Here is a 20,693-nt window from a genome sequence, read left to right as displayed (position 1 = left end):
TTTTGCACTCCCCACAAAACCATTCCCTGCAAATCACTGGGGGAATCACTGGGGAAAGAGTTGCCCAACAAAAGGGGAGATGAATGCATGCTCAGTGAAGTAAGACTGAAGTAGGGGGGACATAGGGAAGGTGCCTGTCAGTCTAAGCTGGAAACAGATAATTGGCTAGAGGGGATGGGGCCACTGCAAGTACCAAAATCTTAGAAGGTTAAATTAAAATCCCCAGACAAAGGAGTTTGTTCTCTTACTCTCTTGTTCTTCTGGCTGTGTTCTTGCTCATGTTCCCTCCACATCCATGTGGCCAGAAGCTGCATAGCCCACAGCCATGTGGACCCCACATGCAATGGACTGATGGATTGCAGCTGGGAATATAAGCTAAGCGAGCCTGATGCTGGATTGGACTGTGCAAATACGGAACAGAAACTTTGGACAATGGCTTTAATCTAGCTCTGCTAAGGACACAACCATACTTCTTTCATGGTGGGACAGAGGTAGAAGGGACCTTGGAAACTCAGAAGTTTAATTCCATGCAAATAAATGCCACTCATTCTCTAATGCAAGTCTCAGAAAATTCCTTTTCTTGTGACATCGCAAGAGGCCCACCTCCCCTGAAACAGGTAGGGACACAGAGAGCTCCCCACTGGTAACAGAAGCAGCTGGTCAGAGACCTGGAGCTTAGGCCTCTACTACAGCCCCATCACTGGCTTCCTGGTGGCTCTGAGGGAAACACCACAATGGTAGGTGATAGGCATGAACTCCCTGTGCTAGTCTGAGTCCTATTTTCTCTGTCAGCCTCCGTGGCTCATCCCTTTCTTTGGTGGCAACTGAAGGGCTGTCTCCTACAGGGCTGAATTGTTCAGATATCTCCACACCCGGGAGAGTATATGTAATGCACAACAAAAGCATCACATGGCCCAGTTTCTCCGATGTCTTACTAAATCATTCCCAACATCATATGCTTTAGGCTTTTTGCTGCTGCATTGTGAATCACATTCTTCTCTAATCAACACTCGCAATGTCTCAGTTTTTCCATTAGTAAGATGATTGTAGTACAAAGTGAACTATTTATAATGAGCCCCAGCTCAAGCAATGAGGCTTTCAGTTGGCTTCATCTTAAATAAATCTTTCTTTGTTAATTAATGTACCTTATCCTAGTGTTATAAGTAACATTTATGTTCCTGAATTGAACAGGGAGGAAGAGAACCACACCCAGAGTGGAGGATCCAAAAATCCTCAGCATCAATACGAATGCAATAACCATTTGAAAAACAAAGTTTAAAAGTTTTTGTGCTTGTTGTAAACTAAGGAAGTTGTACAAGAGAGTCTACAAGAGAGTAAAAAGTGATGTGATAATTAGGTCATGAATTAACCCCCTGGTACTTGCAGCTCTATACTATTTTTAAAGACCCCTTCTCACCTCCTAGGGTATTTTGCACATGCAAAATGCCTAATGTGACTAATAAGGTACCTAGCATAAAAGTTAATTAATGAAAATGAAAACACTAAAACTCAGGTTCTTTAGTAACCAGGGCCTGGAGCCAGATCCCAATTAAACCACTCTTCTGGTGAAGGAAGGGATCAAAATGCCCAATAGGTTCCATCTGGCTGCTCTCTGTGGGTCAATCTAGAGCCTGATGGCCTCTTCAAACTAGTCTTTCCAAGCTCTCCTTTCCATGGCAACGAGGAGCTCAGGGCAGCCCCCCTCGCCCTTTACTGGGGAACTCTCAGCCTCTCCCGCTCACTTATAAGGGGCTTGGCAACTAAGGAATCCAGCTGGAAGCAAGCAGGATTCACTAACTCTTCCCTGCCCAATCCCTTTTGTCATTCATTCCAGTGGAGGGGCCCCTAACCCTCCAATCCCATTTGTACCCCACTGAGGAGATCTGATAATGGTGCTGGCAGAGCTGTGGCTTTTCATAACTTTTGGCAGGGACCTCACTGACCCATAACATGGCTGCACACATGATTTCTTCTCATACTGTCTTTGTAAATTGACCATGGCTAACCTTGCTGCCCTAATCAGATCAATCAGAATAACATTTCTTTAGCTGCTGCGTGCCCGTGCTGGCAGCCTCCTGGGCTGAGGCGTGACTCAGAGTCAGGCTCAGATACCGAAGGCGGATTTTGGAGTTTCCAGTGGTCTCAGGTTTCCTTTGCTTTTATCACAGTTGGTGAGCTTTGTAAGGCCCGTGTTTACAGCCATGCAAATTAGCCTCAGCTGGAGAGAAATCAGGCCAGGCCCACATGATTCAAGCTCTGGCCCAAAGGTATGTTATCAAAAATTGAAAGTGTGGCCATAGTATTGGAGCCAAGCCAGACCGTCCTAAGGAGCCTGTGAGGGCTTTGTCTGGTGTAGCCTGAACTCCTGGCTTGGCCTCGGGACCCTGAAAACTGAGAGACGGAGGGGAAAATGGAAAAGGACCGCGCAAGCCAGGTGGGGGGCTGGCCAGCTCAACCAAAGGCTGCCACTGCCCAGTGCATTCTTTGTTAAGTAGAGACGAGTATAAGGAGGGAGATGTTGCATCTTTGAGAGAAGAAAGACCATGGTTGAAAGGCTGGTTTGTAGTAAATCCCCTGTTATTCACTGACAAAGCAAGGTCCAAATTCACGGTTTTATTCTACTCATACACACAGCTTTAAAATGTATGTGCGAAAGGCCTCCACATACAGAGATGATCTTGTATGTTGCATCCGGAAAAAATCTTTCAAAACATCCATCTCAGACACCAGGACAGTTATGGAAACTAAGGCCGGACAGTCTACGTGACCAGACACACAACAACGGTTAACTACTGGTTACCATCCCGACAAGATCTCCGGCGCCTTTCCCCTGCAGCTTCCCCAGCATGTTTCCAGTACCCCAGCACACACACAAGCCTGGTTTACTTTGAAATAATGCTCCAATACATGTATGTCTCAAGACTGGGGGGTTAAAATGCTAACACTTATTCCTGAGCTGCCTCCCACACAGTCAGGGCCCACACCACATGGTGCCCGAGGTGTCAGGCAGCCTGGTCTATGGGACTGTGCCTGGAGCTGAGTGCTGAGATGTGGGATCACACGTGACTGCCTTGTCCGTCTGCCCTCCAATAAGCTAAACAAAAGCTGGTGGGTCTTAAGTGTCCCCATTTGCAAGTGGAAGTAATGACCGGATTGTTGGGATTCATCTAATTAAAGTTCTCATCTTTTGATAGATAAGAGATCTGAGACCAGAAAATTGAGGGGACTTGCCCAAGATTCAATGGTTGGTTAAGGGCAGAGCCAGAAGTGGGAAGCAGGTCTGCTGACAGCAAAGCCAGTGCGCTTCTGTCCCTGAACAAAGACCAGAGAACAAAATTCAGACTCTCCAAGAGAATATAAAGTCAGGACTTGCAGCTACATCCACACCAAAAGCCCATGTGTCAGGTACTAAGAGCGCAGGCTCTGGGGCTGTTGCCAGATTTACTGCCTTACCACTTAAGAGCTGTGTGATGTTGGGCAAGTTACATAACCCCTCTTGGCTCCAGCTCCCTCCCTCACCTACAAAATGGGAATAATAATAGTACTCACCTTACTGGGTTCTTGTGATGATTAAATAAATTAACCTTTTGCACTCGGATGTCGAATGTGACGGTTATTGAATGTATCAATAATTTGAAATATAAAAAAATCCAAATAAATAAGTTTGTATGAAAAGAAACTCCAGTTTTTTATTCTACTGACGCACTTTGTAAAATCTGGGGTATTTAAAAAATTAAATCCCGAGTAGAATAAAGGAATCGAGAAAAAAGCAAGCGAGTGCAAAGGGTTAATACATGCCAAGCACTTACCCAAAACCCACTTACTTAGCATTAACTATTATTATTATTATTACTACTAGAGGCCCGGTGCACGAAATTCGTGCACGGAGGGGGGTTGTCCCTCAGCCCAGCCTGTACCCTCTCCAATATGGGACCCCTCAAGGGATGTCCGACTGCCCGTTTAGGCCTGATCCCGGTGGGCAGTCGGATCCCTAAACGGGCAGTCGGACATCCCTCTCACAATCCAGGACTGCTGGCTCCCAACTGCTTGCCTGCCTGCCTTCCTGATTGCCCCTAACCACTTCTGCCTGACAGCCTGATCACCCCCTAACCACTCTGCTGCCAGCCTGTTTGCCCCCAACTTCCCTCCTCTGCCAGCCTGGTCACCCCTAACTGCCCTCTCCTGCAGGGTTAATCACCTCCAACTGCCCTGCCTTGCAGGCCTGGTCCCTCTCAACTGCCCTCCCTTGCAGGCCGGGTGCCTCCCAACTGCCCTCTCCTGCTGGCCATCTTGTGGTGGCCATCTTGTGTCCACATGGGGGCAGGATCTTTGACCACATGGGGACAGCTATATTGTGTGTTGCAGTGATGATCAATCTGCATATTACTCTTTTATTAGATAGGATAGAGGCCTGGTACAGGGGTGGGGGCCAGCTGGTTTGCCCTGAAGGGTGTCCCGGATCAGGTGGAGGTTCCCTTGGGGTGTGGGGCGGCCTGAGCGAGGGGCCTGTGGTGGTTTGCAGGCCGGCCACGCCCCCTGGCAACCCAAGCGGAGGCCCTGGTATCTGGAATTTATTTTCCTTCTACAATTGAAACTTTGTAGCCTGGATCAGAGCCAAGCCTGGGGCTCCCTCCGTGGCCGGCAGCCATTTCTGTTGGGGTTATAATTGAAACTTTGTTGCCTTAAGCGGGTGGGCCCGGCCAGGGTGTGTGGAAAGCTTTGCTTCCCCTGTTGCTGGCAGCAACCCTGGCCTGCTCTCTCAAGCTCCGTTCTGCAGCCATTTGTTTGAATTTGTTTACCTTCTATAATTGAAACTTTGTAGCAGGCGGAAAGCTTAGCTTCCTCTGTTACCTAGGAAACCTTGCTCTCTGTGGCTGTAGCCATCTTGGTTTGGGTTAATTTGCATACTAGCTCTGATTGGATGGTGGGTGTGGCTTGTGGGCATGGCTTGTGGGTGTGTTGGAGGTATGGTCAATTTGCATATTTGTCTATTATTAGATAGGATTGAAATCTTCACTTGAAAGATACTACATGAATGCAAGGTGATTAAGACTTCTCTCTGCCCATGTTAAGCATGTACCTGTGAGAACATGTGCATGGGCAGATGCTGTGTATATTGGTGATGTGTGCACTTCCAAAGCATGCGTTCAGTTGAGAAAGCATCGCTGTGGCCTGGGTTTGTGACTTAGACACACATATAAGATCTTTGCCTATTCTGTTATCTTCTCACATACTGCTGAGCTTAGACTGGAGGCCAGAGCAGTCACTGCTGGGACCAAGGTGCCAGCATCAGCACTCGCCCTCAAACCACTGCCCAGCACTAGCCTTGGAAAGGGGCCTGTGTTAACCAGAAATGAATGTGGTCCAGGAAAATGCAGGAAAGACTTCAAAATGTTCCTTAACTAGGCGGGAAGGATAAATACTTTTTCAAAATACAAATATTTATAATAGTTCTCTCACAGACTATCTTGTAATATCCAATCATTCATCTTTGTTTTCCAATTAGATAACCCCAAATCCATATTGAAATAAATCTTCACTCCCTTTAGATACTGAAGATTTAAAAAGCATATGTGTGTGTGTGTGTGTGTGTGTGTGTGTGTGTGTGTAGGTGATTCCAGAATTAGACCCAAAGGGGCTAAGTCTAAAACTTCATAAATTTTTATACTGCAGTCATTCATTCTAAACACTGGAACTATGTCTACTAATGATTTCTGTTCTACTAATACCTACAAGCCTTTCTAATATGCATTTGGCTCCCAATACTGTCTGTGGATAATTTGCTGTGAAATTTGGCCCCATGGTCCACAATAAAGCGATTTAACGAGACTAAAGAGGGTGCAGAGGGGCAGTTACTCTCTGGTAGGTTCCCCTTCTCAGTGCTCCGGGAAAGAAGCTAGGTTAGCTTATATCTCAGCATTCTAAGGTGCCCTCTGGTGGTTTGGGGTAGGTAATGAGCATCCTAATGACACTGCAGCTGGTTTGAGGTGCAAGTCCAGATTAAGTTACTGTTTAACAGCCAACAGGAGAAACATAGCTGAACTCCAAGAATAATATTCAGAGTCTACATTCTGAAAGAATCATTGATATCCACACTCGACAAGTTCTAACCACCTTTCCCCCACCCCACCCCCAATAAGTAAATAAAGTAAAAGTACAACTTAACTTCTTGGGCCATCTTATTTCCAAATAAAATTTACAAGGCAGAATTTTTGTAAACTAGTGCCTGTCAGCTCCTGTTTGCTTTTAATAGATTTAGCCAGTGAGGGGCCTTTAAGCTGAAAAACAGGACAGCCCCAATCATCCCAGGTGTCACTCAAGGAATCTGGACATAGCACTAATGACCTCCAGGTCATATATTGGTGCAATAATCAACACACACGCAAGTTATTTCACTCATTTCTATAGATGATAACCCCTAACTCCACTGCTCATTTTTTCAACACATGAGAAATATAAAGGGGGTTGCAAACTCACCCCAATTCCTGGAGGGGAAAATAATGCACATACCTTACCCAGGCAGCTGGAGAAATTATTTTTGTACACAAAAGCTAAAATTATATAAACTTGGAAGGCAACAGGTTATGAAACCCTATAAATTTATGTTCAGGCTTCCAAACAACGTTCTCCGTCCACCCTTCTCTCCCCACTCAACTGAGACACCAAGTCTGGGATTCGAGAATTACAGCTAAGATCCTCGCCAAAGTGACCAAATTACAACTGATGGCTTTTGGCTCCAGGACTTTTCAACAGACTAGTGTCTGCTGAGCCATCCCCACCACTCCCCACCCGACTCACACCCCCACCCCCAAGAGCTCAGGGAAAAGCCATTAGTTCATTATTCTTAAGAAACAGCTATCAAAAACGAGGGAGAGGAATGATCTCACGTATCTTACAGAGGAGGGAACGAGCACAGAGATTATAATTCAAAGTGAGATGGTGACATTTCAAGAGAAGAATAATATTGGCAGGTCATGCTGATTCTCTGAAAGTTGTTGGGCAAGTTTAAAAAGCAACTGGAGAGTTTATCAGAGCAGCTACTTCCTTGACAGGCACCAGGAGAAAGAATCTCAGACAATGAAGGCAGATTTCTGGCTCCTTGTCAAGGTGCTGACCTGTCTTTCCCAGGAACAAATGCAGCTTAGAGGCAGTATAAATAGGGGCATATTGACAGTGGAAACTTATTTTACAGTGCAGAGAGACTATATAAACCAATGTAGGGCGAACCATTAGATGTCTGTATGTGTCATTTAGAGAAAGTTGTGGAATTCTATAAATATTGAAAAACAGAAATGGTGTGGAGATTACCCTTTGCAAACAGTTTCAAGAATGGACATACTAATGTTTTAAGATCTTCAACAACCTTGTGGGAATCAACAATGTTCAAAAATATATCTGCAAAGCTTTCATATTAGTTTGTAAACTAAGAGATTAATACATAGTTCTAGAGAATACTTAAAGCACTTTCATAATCATGATTTCACTTTACCCTCATAACAACCCTGTAAAGAGTTGTTATGCCTTATTTTATAGAGAAGGAAGTAGTGTGTGACAATTAAATACTTGCTCTGAAGGATATCACAGAGCAGTAAGTAGGAGACAGTACTATGCTCTGGTGGTGCAAACAAGGGCTGATGTTTTGATCCCTGGCTCTCAGTTTGGTGGTGGCTCTGTCTGTCCTGGCAGAATGGGCTGGTGCCACAAATGACACTGGCACATGCCTTACTATCCAAAACAAATCTGTCATGGTTAATACTTATTTACAGTTAATATTTAAAATATTGGTAGAGTCAAAGGGAAACAGCTCCCTAGCTACATATTTCACTGTTAGAGTTAAATGCAAAACATCTTTTAATTCAAAGATTTGGCTTCCTATTGAAAGACTCTGAAGAAAACTGGGTAATTTTTACAATGTAGGAAATATTTTCAATTTACACAAGTGTAAGCTATATTCTTTGATGATTTTAATAACAGCTAATCTCGTTTATAAACATCAAATCATTCATCTCCATAAGTGTTGTTACCATCACCAATGTGGCCAATTACTGTGTAAATAAAGGGGCAATGAACATGCTGCGGCTCTTGTACATCCTCTCAAGGGCTCATCATTATCAATGTCGCCCCAGTAAAAGTGTGCAAACCCTAGAAGCCACTTCATCTTCCTAGGCCAGTTTCTCATGTGCCAGATGAGGGTACTCAGTGAGATGATTGGGAAGGTTCCTTCTAATTCTTAGACGCTATGGTCTAGAACAGGATACCTGCCCAATTTAAGGATATGTGTATCGGTTTAATTTAAACCAGTGCCACTGATGGGAACATCAAATGCTAGTACAGAAGATGAAACTAGAAACTAGTACTAGTATCTGTGTTCAGCGGAATCTTGACAGTTATTTCTGAACTAGGAATGTGGTCTGTGGAGAGAGATGAAGACCGGATCCATTTAAGAGATGTTCACATGTATGTCTCAGTGCCGGCTAAGCTCACAGTCAAGACTCAGAATGCTGGCTCTTTTTATCTCCAACATATACTCCACGTTAGTCCTTAGAAAAGACCTATTTGGCAAGTGTCCTCCTGGTCATCTTGTTAACCATTCTGTGCTTAAGCAGACGAAGTTAGCCTCCAATGCTGAAACCCCTCAGTTGCTCACAACCTCCAAAATTCACTTTCATTTTAAGATTAAAGAAAACAAATATCTGACTCTTGGAAGAGACCAAGGGATCCAACTTGATGCTGGAAATCTGACCACAGGCATGGAAGGAAGGCCTACAGGAGGCAGGTTTAGAGTTTTCTGGCTTTGATTCAGCTTGTTATTTTCCTTAAAACTTAAAATCTCAGCTCTAAGGTAGACCACAAAGCTCACTAAAACTTCAAGCAGCCTCAAGACCATCTAGCCCACTAGACCTATATTCTTGGCTCTACTTAAAGAAAAAAGTGGAAACTACACAGGTGCCGATTATATGGTTAACAGCAACCTCACTGTTCAGAAAGATTAAAGAGTTCAAATGAAGGGTATTTTCCTCCTCAGACAGTGAAACAAAATAAACACATCAAGTACTAACTGGCTTAGTGAAAATCCTTTGTTGAACAGGCAAACAATTATGAGATAACAAATAAGAACAACCAACCAAATGCTTTGATGTTTTAAAAATACTCATTTGCCAAAACAGAAATAATAACAACATGTTACCAAGCATCCAAAGAGAGAAACAAAAGAATAGCAATCTGGGAGGAAACAGAGAACAAAATTAAATTTAATATGATAATGAGTAAGAATGCATTTAGCAGAGTTCCTGGTTAGTCAGAGGCAACTTCCTGGAAGTGGTAAATTGAGGTGAGCTTCTGGGATACAGAGGTTCTTCTTTTGTGTGTTGTATAGAATCTATTCTGTAGATAGCATTTGAAAAGCCAGCCGGCCTATAAAGCACACTTATTTCCATCCCACACAAATCTAACTGCATGGGAATACATTTTATAGTATATCAGTTGACTTCTTGCCTGGAACGAATTGTTTTAGTAGAAAAATTCAAATTGTCCCATGCAATATTTCTTTTTATTTCTTTTATTTTTTATTTTATTTAGAGAGGGGGTATGGAAGGGAGAGAGGGAGGGATAAAGGAAGGAAGGAACAAAGGAAGAGAGAGAGAAAGCGAGAGAGAGACATTGATGTGAGACACACTGATTAGCTGCCCCTCCCCCGCACTCACCCTGACTGGGGATCGAACCCGTAACCCAGGCATGTGCCCTGACCAGGAAACAAACCCACCACCCTTTTGTGTATGAGACAATGCTCCAACCAACTGAGCCACACTGGCCAGGGCTGCAATATGTTTTCTCAAAAGGTTTGTTGTGAAATTTAATTATTGTCAGGATCACACTGTTTTCTCATAAAAACACAATTACAATGGATTTAAGAGGTGAAAAACTTTGATTATGGTTTTCATTCATGATTCAACTCAGTGGGAAAATCTTTCATTAACAGAAAACTGCACTCAGACTTTTGCCATTTTTCCCCTGTAAGGCACAGCTGATTTCATAATCACAGTGTTACCTGAGATGTGAACCAGGGGATGAACCCAACTGTATAATTTAAGAATGAAGAGTTGATGATAATATGATTCAATATTACAAACTTTTCAAAACAGTTCCTCAAACCCTCTTAGATTTAAATTTCACAACATCCTGCTGAGTCATGTGGACTCAGATATTATTAGTCCTCTTTTATAGAAAAGGGAAAAAATGATCTAGAGAAGAAAACCTACCCACGTTCACATGGCAAATCAATAGCAGAGCCCTGGCCTGTGTTGCTCAATGGTTAGAGTGTTGGCCCATACATTAAAGGGTCATGGATTTGATTCCTGGTCAAGGTCATGTACCTGGGTTGCAAATTTGATTCCTGGTCCCAGTCGGGTGGGATTGGGGTGAGTGCAGGAGGTAATCAATCAATGTGTGTCTCTCTCACATTGATGTTTCTCTCCTTCTCACCCCCCCTCTCTCTCCTCTCTCTTCCCTCCTCCTTCTCTCCCTCCCTTCCACTTACCCTAAATATCAGTGGAAAAATATCCTCAGGTGAGGATTAAAATTTAAAAAAATCAATATCAGAACCAAGTACTTTACTGTTGCTCAACACCATCTAGGCTATTATCAAAACACTTAGGAGAAAAAAGAATGAACTCCATACAAAAAAATATTTATGCAGAGAAATAACAGCAGTGGCAGCAACAGAAGCAAAATGAGAGTAGCCATCATTTGCTGAGTGCCGACAGTGTGCCAGGCACAATGCTAAGCATGATATATATACATATATTCTTATTTAATAATTAGAATAATAATAGGAGCAGATGCCATCTCATGTCATGGTTAGGGGACGGAGGCAGAGGGTGGAAGACTTTTGACTTAGGTCACATAGCCAGTGCATGGCCCCGTTTGAAATTCAACTTCACATCTATCTGATACTTGAGGATCTTAAACCTTTTCTCTGATGGGATGACTGGGAGCCTCAGATTTCAAGTCCTCAAATCTTTGCTCAGAAGGCACCTTTCTCAATGAGGACTATACCCTAACCCTCTATTTAAAGCTATAGCCTCATTGCCACCATGCCAAAGTCCATCCTCCTTAAATCATGGTTATGTGATCTAATTTTTGTTTTTAATATTGATTGTTAATATAAGCTCCAAAGAGCAAGAATCGTTGGGTGTGTTTTTTCACCAACATATCCCAGATGCTTGGATAGTGCTAGCCAGTAGAACTTTCTGTAATGACCTAAATGTTTTATATCTATGCTATATGGTAACCACTAGCCACAGAACAAAACTGAAAAGCGGCTAGTGCCACTGAAGGACTGAATTGATTATTTTATCTAATTTTATTAATTAAATTTAAATAGCCATATTTTTTCAATAGGATTAATGGCTAAAAAAGCATTCAGATTAAATTAAGGAAATCGCTTAAAAGTTCAGGAGCTATGACTGAAATAGCAAGCACACATGCTCAAACTTTTGGCTCCTTTTTGTCATCTGTGACATGAAATCTTCCAAAACTTTTTTTTTGAAAGCAAGGAAAGCAAACCAGCAGCACATAACGAATTCCCATGTATGTTATTTATATATGATTACAATGATTATGATAATCACGCAGTACCTTTTTGACCTTGTTTTTTTTCTCATAGGTCTCTGACAGCGGTTTTTTCTTCTGCTGAGTTGTGTCTTTGGAGAATAAATACTCAAATTCACTAGGATCCCGAATATCAGGTTCTTCTAAGGAGTCCCATAAGGTTGGTGTAGCACTTTGGCTTAAAAGAGAAAATGATAAGAGAAAAGAATAAACACAATCTCTAATTCATTTTTTAACGCATTAAAAAAATAATAAAAGTTTACAACTGGATTTAAAAAAAAGTCAACAAACTGCAAGCACCTGTTAATAGAGCTCTTAATTAAAAAAAAAAAATACACACAGCCTTAGCTGGTTTGGCTCAGTGGATAGAGCATCGGCCCCTGGACTGAAGGGTCTTGGGTTTGATTCTGGTCAAGGGCACATACTTTGGTTGCAGGCTTGATTTCCTGCCCCAGGTCAGGGCGAGTTTGGGAGGCAACCGATCAATGTGTCTCTCTCATATTGATGTTTCTCTCTGTGTGTCTCTCCCCATCCCTTCCACTCTCTCTAAAAATCAATGGAAAAATATCCTCGTGTGAGGATTAACAAAAATATATACATACATACACATACATATGCACACACATCCCTAATAGAGCTCAGAGAAAAGCTTTTTGCAAAACATATTTTTTAAAATTTTTATTGATTTCAGAGAGGAAGAGAGAGTGAGAAATAGAAACATCAATGATGAAATGATGAGAGAGAATCATTGATCAGCTGCCTCCTGCATGCCCCACACTGGGGATTGAATCTGCAACATTGGCATGTGCCCTTGATCAGAATCGAACCCGGGACCTTTCAGGCCACAGGCTGACTCTCTATCCACTGAGCCAAACCAGCCAGGGCAAAACACATTTTTTAAAAGTCAAAATATAATATAGAACATTAAAGCAAATACACGTTTCCAAAACAGAATGGTCATTAGATATAATCATAGAGAGATCTAGAGAGAGAATCTTTGTGGGACCAGAAATCCTGGGGTTCATACTATTAGGGCCATGCGAGCTGCTTCTCCCTCAGTCTGTAGCATTTCCGTGGTGGATAAACATGGGCATCAAATAAAGGCTGAGGGATAACCAATCTTGAGACAGTGATGGGATAATTCTTAAACAGAATGAAAATGAAGTACTAAGGTAAAGATTTAGCCTCTCTTTGGATTTCTTCTACTGGTTTTAAATATGGTTTTCTGGTGAACTATGTGTAGGACCTGTAATATGTGAATAGGCTGTGCTCATTTAGAAATATTTGATTTATAATACCACACTCCAACAACAGTATTAATAATAAAAATTATTATGGCTCAGTGTTTGAGCGTCGACCTATGAACCAGGAGGTCACAGTTCCATTCCAGGTCAGCGCACATGCCTGGATTGCAGGCTCGATCCCGTGTGGGGCCTGCAGGAGGCAGCCAGATGATTCGATGATTCTCTCTCATCATTGATGTTTGTATCTCTCTCTCCCTCTCTAAAATCAATAAAAATACATTGGGGGGAAAAAATCCAAATAATAAAAATGGCCCTCACTGGGATTTCAACTAAAGCAGCCACGGGGAGACTGTTTTGCTTTGTCTTCAAAAAAACAGGGTCACCTTAGTTTTGAAACAAAGAAAGAGACGAAGATATGGAAAATCAGATACAGAAGACCTGCCTCTGAGAGCTGATGGATGGGTTAAGATCCAGACTCCCTTCAGTCAGAACACATTTTCTCCCAAATGTCTGCTTTCTTAACTTAGTTTTTAATCTTATTTTTTAATACTTTTAATGCACACAGATAGAAAAAAATATATCTCATTTACATGTTTGTTTTTCAAACATATGTAGATGTATTATCCATTATATCTGTAAGTACTTACCTTTGTTTCAATATATATTTTCTCAATCAATGGAAACTAAAAGATCTATTATTATATAAAGTAGCTCGTACAATTTTTTTGATACTAAAAGATGATTTTCACATTCAAAATTGCTTTTCAGATCTGTGTTCACATTTTGCTACATGTCTGCCTTTCCCATGAAATATGACATTTTGGTTCTGGATACATTCATTTCTCTCCACTTGTTAAATTATAATTTTTGCAATATAACATTTGAGCCATTTAAGAGCATTTATGTGATATATGTGAGTTATAACATATAACAGTATAATAAATACCTGTGAAATCATCACACACGGGCTAGAACATTTTCAATGAAGTACATCCATCTACATGCTCCTCCCTCAGGCCCCACCTCTGTCACTCAACTTCAATTGGTGTTTATCTCAGCTGCACTCAGGAAGGGGGATCTTAGGGTTGCTGGTTTGGAGCTCACAAAAGTTCTGGGAAGCTGGGGAGAGGATGCGTGGAGGGAGGTGATCTGATGCGTAAGGCAGATTGTTCAGACTCACCCCCATCACTTCTCTACCTGTACTGCTTGGCCCAGCTCCAAGGACTGAGCTCGGGCCAATACAACTAGTGCTATACCTCATGTTCTGAAGCAAATTGGGTCTGGTAGTCAGGCTGAGCGCTTCGTTGCCATTTACAACTTATTTCTATGGGAAAACACATTTCCAATAATGAATAAAGAAATTCTGAAATACCACCTCTCAGTGAGTTGGCGGTAACTGTCATTTCATGGGGCAGTGACAAGAACTCACTTACAATGGACCATCTGCTCTCATGGTCAACTCTTATCTGACCACTAAACTTATAGTTTTAGCTCAAAAGAAGAGGAAGAGGGAGGCAGAAAGAGAAAGGAAGAAAAAAGAGTGGGGATGGGAAATCGAGAAGGGGGAAGGAGGAGGAGGGGGAAAGTGAAGAGAGGAAGGAAAAGATACTAGGAAGATAGATATTTATCAGGAAGCTGAAAAAGTAGATAAATGAGGATTTCTTTTTCGTTAACTAAATGTCTCTTCCCTTTTCTAGAAATCAGAAAATAGATTTTTTTAAAAAAGCAAAATGGCAAGAGTTAAAAATCAGTTCTCATTAGTAGTGAAAAGCAATCTAGGTGGATGAGAGGCCGTGTATATATAACATGGGGAAAATTCATATTTTACTCCCAGTTCCCTAGTAGACCAAGACCAAAACTTTTTTTTCCCCAAATATATTTTATTGATTTTTTACAGAGAGGAAGGGAGAGGGATGGAGAGCTAGAAACATCGATGAGAGAGAAACATTGACCAGCTGCCTCCTGCACACCCCCTACCGGGGATGTGCCTGCAACCAATGTACATGCCCTTGACTGGAATCGAACCTGGGACCTTTCAGTCCGCAGACTGACGCTCTATCCACTGAGCCAAACCGGTTTTGGCAAGACCAAAACTTTTCATGTGTACATTATACAAAGTGCTTACAACATCCAGTTATATAAAATATTAAAATACCATTTCATCCCCTTTGAAAGAACACATCCCAAATAATTTTACTTTTTTCCATAAATAAATACTACACAGAATCTTTAGACCATTTTAGTTTAAAAGAAGTAGTCGGCCCTGGCCATTGTGGCTCAGTTGGTTGGAGCACTGTCCCATGCACCAAAAGGTCTCTAGTTTGATTCCTGGTCAGGGCACACATTCAGGTTGCGGATTCAATCCCCACTCAGGGTGAAAATGGGAGGCAACCAATCGATGTTTCTCTTTCACCTCTCTCTCTCTTTCTCTCTCAAAATAAAAAATATATATATATTTCAAAGATAAAATAAAAGAAGTAGTCATGCTCTGAGGAACAAAAACTCTTGCCATAATAAGAGAGATGAAATATCTGATGCATCAGTAAGTGCCATGTCCCAGTCTTCACACATCACAGTGGGAAGCCTCCTGCTCCCCCAAAGTCAGGCTCAAGCTGACAAGTTCACCTAGTCGAGCTCTCCTGATGTCCCGGGTCAGGGAAGTCAATACATTCATCCACTTCTCATTAGGCTCAAAACTGAAGCCCTAAACTTATGGTAAAACTGGTAAGAGCTTGAACATTCAATTGTTTTCTTTCTCAAAATGGCCAAGTACATAAGGAAGGAAAAACACCAACAACGATTACCTGCAGCTTGACTTGGTCCCATCTTGAACCCTGATAAAGGGCCCATAGCACCTAGCAGCACTGTAATACCCCTGCTGCAGTCATGATAGTGGTTGCTCAGAAAGTCTTGTGCAGAATGAAGTGTGGGCACAGGTGTGAGACACAGGTGTGGACAGCAATGTGTGCTGTCTGAACAGGTGGGATTCATCACCCAGGAAGGGCTGCACATGAATTTCAGGACACTAATAAGGGAACACAGCTCCAAATAAATATTCCAGGAAATTATTTCTTAGGAAAGGTCATCTGAGTCTTGAATGGGAAAAGGGGAATACTAGTACTTTAGCTAATGGTAGAAGCTATTTCAGGGTCATCTCATGTTTTTTTAACCATCACCTGGAAAATTATAAAGCATCAACATTAAAAAAAAAGTATCAGGGTTTTCCCCACATAAACTCTTGGCCCTTAATTGTTGGTGAGAAGAAAGGGGCCAATATGAAGTACTTAACTTAGTTCACCATATGCTTAGTATTCCCACTCTTCCTATATTGATTTCCAATTATTTTATAATTGTGAATTATATGTTATCTTCTTCAATATCCTGCCTTTTCTAAGTAAAATTGAAAAATTCACCATTGTATCTGGATTTGTGAATAATTTCAAAAACAGCCCAAGTGCCATCAGCAGATGAGTGGATAAAAAAGCAGTGGTGCATTTACATAGTGGAATACTATGTGGCTGTAAAAAATAAAGAACTCGTACCATTTGCAACAGCATGGATGGACCTGGAGAGTATTATGCTAAGTGAAATAAGCCAGTCAGAGAAAGACAAGTATTCACATAATCTCACTTATATGTGGAAACTAATAAAGAAAATAAACTGATGAACAAAATACAACCAGAGACTTAGAAGCATGGAATAGGATTGACGAATTTCAGAGGGAAGGCAGGGGTGAGAGGATGGATGGGAAGGGAGTGATTAACGGGGGAACTTACATGGACATATACATAGCCCATGGACATAGACAATAGAGTGGTGAAGGCCTGGGAGGGGCAGATGCTGGGTAGAGGGGGTCAATGGGGGCAAAAACAAACAAACAAACAAAGGGGACACCTTTAATGCTTTTAACAATAAAAGTAAATTTAAAAGCACAACAAAACTTAACTTAAAAAAGCAACTCAGCATATCTCATTATCCTCTCTACAGGTTCCAAAATAAGGCAGAAGAAATCCCATTCAAATTACAGACCCAGTTTAACAAGCTATACAACTGGAAGGTGCTCTTTAGCTATTCACACACTGGCACTTTCTCTGATGGGCAGCAAGGTATAAGAGATGAGGGCGCTGAGCGGTTAGGGGAACCAGTGTTTAAGTAGAGTGTTTCTAATTCTCTGACCTGAAGAACTAATGACTTAGCTATGTCTTGTTCTTGTAATAAAAAAATGAAAAATTACACATACCTATTAGTAACCAGATCATATGGTTGATGATACTATCTAAAGACAAGACAGATATTTAAAAAATCTTCAGTGAATCTACAGTATAGATTCCAGCTCAATGTCTTTGCGATTACTCACTAATTGTAGGAATGTTGGAGAAGGTTCTAGCTAAGACCTGAGTTCTTCTCTAGTCTGTAAAGTGGAATGTTTATCTTAGAGAGGGATCTGACCCTGAACACATTGTTTCTCTCAGCAGCAAACCATAGAGAATACAGACAGGATGTGGTGGGGACACACCATCTCCCCAAAACACTCCAAGGCATTCACTGTACCACACTTGAGAATGAGTGCTGCACTGCACATATAGAAATTAAACTGGTAAGGATAAAACGTCACTTGTTCAAAAGTCTGGGAATTCACAAGCTGAAAATGGGCTGGGCGGGGGCGGGGGTGGTTGAGCTTACCTCTTATCACTTATTTGTATTCTAGTCCAATACAGAGGCTTCATGGGACAACTGGGCTCAATGGCTGGCTTCCGAGGACATTGGCTAGAAGAAGGGCCGACTCCAAAGAAGAGGCCAGGAGGAGGTGGGGGCACAAGTCCTGGGGGTGTTGGAGCAGGAGGAGGCCCCCCACTGCTGGGCAGAACAGGTAAGCTAGGAAGTGGTGGTGGGGGAGGAGGTGGGGGAAGTCCAGCGCTTGGAGGCAGAGGAGGTGGCGGAGGTGGTGGTGGCCCTGCACTCACAGGTGGTGGCAGAGGTGCTGGTGGCAAAGGTCCAAGCCCAGGTGGTAGGGGAGGAGGGGGAGGGATGACTGCTGGTGCGGGGGGAACTGGGGGGAGAGGCGATGCCTTCTCCTGGCTCGGTGAGATGCATTCCACAGACTGAAGTGGTGAAAGGATGTCTTTGTTATCATTTGGGGGGGAGAGTTGGCTTAAAGAGGAGATGTTCAGCTTTTTGGGTATTATTTGGTTACTTCTGGTTGTCTTGCCTTCCCCTTCACAGGGTTTGAGGAAAGTCTCTCTGTCTGTCTGGATGCACACATTTCTGTAGGTCTTGGGAGGGCAGTCATCGTTGGTGGAGATACACACATCTCTCATCTCTTCACATCCTCCTCGCCATCCGTGCTCTATCTCGTGTTTGAGATTTTCGATGGTTTCTTCTAGTCTCGCTGTTATCACCGCATGCTCACCCCGGATGTGAAAGGCCTGAAGTTGAAACTGAACCTGGAGAGATAGCAGTGGGAAAGAAAGGAAAGCGTTTATAAAGACAAATATCAGAAATTAAAAAATGCAATACCTTCCCTGTGCCACCCAAGCACAGCTCACAGAAACGTGGGGCAATACACAGACGTCCTTTTGAGAATCCAAAATGGGGTGTAAATTTCACTTTATGAATTTTCCAAGGACTTAAACAGTTGGAGTAGAGGCAGAATTTCATCCAGTATGAACTCATGGGGAATAATTATCATGGATTAAGGCTTAAAGTAAAACTGTCATCTAAGAACTTTCACCCGGTTTTAATATCAAATGCAAGACAAAATTTTTAATAAAGGTCTGAACATGCATGACTACATCTTTTATTACTTTTGGATTTGGTTTGGAAAAAGAACATTTTAAGAAAAAATTAGATTTGGAGATCCTTGGAGCTGCTGTTCTCACAGTCTTCCTCAGAATGTCTGTTCTATGGGGTTTCCCGGTCAACACAGCAGAAACAAAAGGTGCAAGAAGAAGCTATGATCTATGTGTATTTTCTTTAAAAGTTTCCATAACAAAGCTGCTCATAATAAGTATTTGTATCTTTCATAATCATTCACAATATAGTAATAAATAAGCAATATAAATGCATAGAAATAACTATTTGCTATTTTTCTCTTCTATATACACAGCATTTTAAACTATACTTATGACAGTCTTTTTAATACTTTTATATTTTCAGTTATTTCAATGCCTTGAGTCTATGGTTTTATACTTATTAGCACAGACCTGGCATACTCCCAGTATTAACTAGTCTATTTCCAGTTAGCCTATTATAGTTAACTGGGAAGCAGTCAAATTTACAATTTTATTTAGAGTTTCAGAGATCTAATTAAGAGTAATTAAATATTCCCAGTGAATTTATTTAATTTCTGCCTACCCATCCGATTGTAAACTCCACGAGATGAAATCAGGGACAGTGCCTTAATTTCTGTATCCCAGCAGCCTGCACAGCACGTACGTAGTACTGAAGAGATGGATAAAAACCACTGCCACAGTTATATTCAGTCACTGTCCCAAGAGCCTTCCTGTGTCTAACAAAACTGTCTTCACTCTAATTTAAGCCCCCAAATATCTACAACACCAAAGTGTATACAAGGATAGATCCATTTTGCATTGAAAAGGTAAAGAAATATTTTTAACTGCCTAGTCAGAAAAGATTAAGACATAGGAAGATTTCCTACTTTCATTAAGACACGTCTTACTGTATTTTTGCTAGGTTCACCTTCCTCCCATGAGTCAACCCCCTAGTAATTATGGTCAATAGAATTAGAGACAAGGCTTTTCTGAAGCTGACTTTCTCATATGTGGACATGGCAGCCCCGATCCAACTCAGAAAGAATTGTCCAGTTCGGGGCACCATGTATTTCCTGTCTAACACAGAGAAGTTAGTACCTGAGTTCTGGATTCATGCTACCTGGTTCACGTCTGCTTAGCCACTGGCTAGCTCTATGTTCTTGGGCAGGTAACTTTGTGTTTTCAAGCCTGAACTTCCTCAAATGTAAAGTGAGGGTAATAGTGAACCACCTCTAGGGTTTTTATAAAGATAAAAGGAGATACTTCCTATAAAGCAACAGGCATTATACCTAAAATATAGTAAGTTCTGAATAAATGGTACTGTTAGCTACTGTTGCTCATGACAATATTATAGTAAGAGATGAACAGACCTCTAATTCTTTGAAATTTCCAAATCATACCACCTTTGTGGAGTGATGGGCACCAAATGAGGAAACGCTTAGTCAGTATAAACAATGTCCTACAAATACAATCGTTTAGCTGATCTTTCATGAGTTCCACTACCAAATGCCTGGAAGTAATTTCAAGCTTCACTCAACTATGTGATCAAGATAATCTTTGTTTCAACATCTTATGCCATCTCCCTCTCCGTCTCCCTCCCTTGCCCACCTCCACCCAGAGCCCAAGACTGATTCCCATCCTGAATTACTTGCCACCATTTCATTTTAATGAATAGTTCAGTTTGGCCACAACAAACTAACTCTTGGTTGTTATTCTCAACTAACTTTCCTCCAAGGAGGTTAAGTGCCAAATAATATTGATGGGCCAATAATTTTACTCAATCTTCATCTTCTTAATAATATGAAAAACTTGTAAGGACATGCTCGCAGAGAAACTTTCCCTTTATCTCATAGCTGGCCTGTAACTATACCAAAGGCCCTGGTCCCCACCTCTCTAGCTTTCCATCCAACCAACCATCTTTTGAATCCGCTGAAGCTGAGGTACACAGCTAAATACAGATTTGTGGTCCTGGAATGCGTTTGCTTAATGTAGAGGGCAGAGTACAAATTGCACAGATTATTTTACCTCTCTGTACCTCAGTTTTCTCATAAGTAAAATGGGGATGATA

General features: G+C 41.8%; 1 protein-coding gene across 3 annotated transcripts in view; it reads right to left on the bottom strand.

The window, feature by feature from the left end:
* The window catches only part of FMN1 (formin 1), a gene marked incomplete at its 5' end in the record, with an annotated part of 414,719 nt that overhangs the window by 195,662 nt on the left and 198,364 nt on the right, over positions 1-20,693 (bottom strand). For all 3 annotated transcript variants that reach the window (XM_079768750.1, XM_079768751.1, XM_079768752.1), the window contains 2 exons: positions 11,638-11,788; positions 17,538-18,298. In XM_079768750.1, coding sequence (XP_079624876.1) covers positions 11,638-11,788; positions 17,538-18,298 — 912 coding nt within the window. The remainder of the gene's footprint in view (positions 1-11,637; positions 11,789-17,537; positions 18,299-20,693) is intronic.

Source organism: Cnephaeus nilssonii (assembly GCF_951640355.1).
Source record: "Cnephaeus nilssonii genome assembly, chromosome: 4".
In the NCBI taxonomy this organism is placed as follows: Eukaryota; Metazoa; Chordata; class Mammalia; order Chiroptera; family Vespertilionidae; genus Cnephaeus; species Cnephaeus nilssonii.
This window is presented reverse-complemented; position numbering and strand designations above follow the sequence as displayed.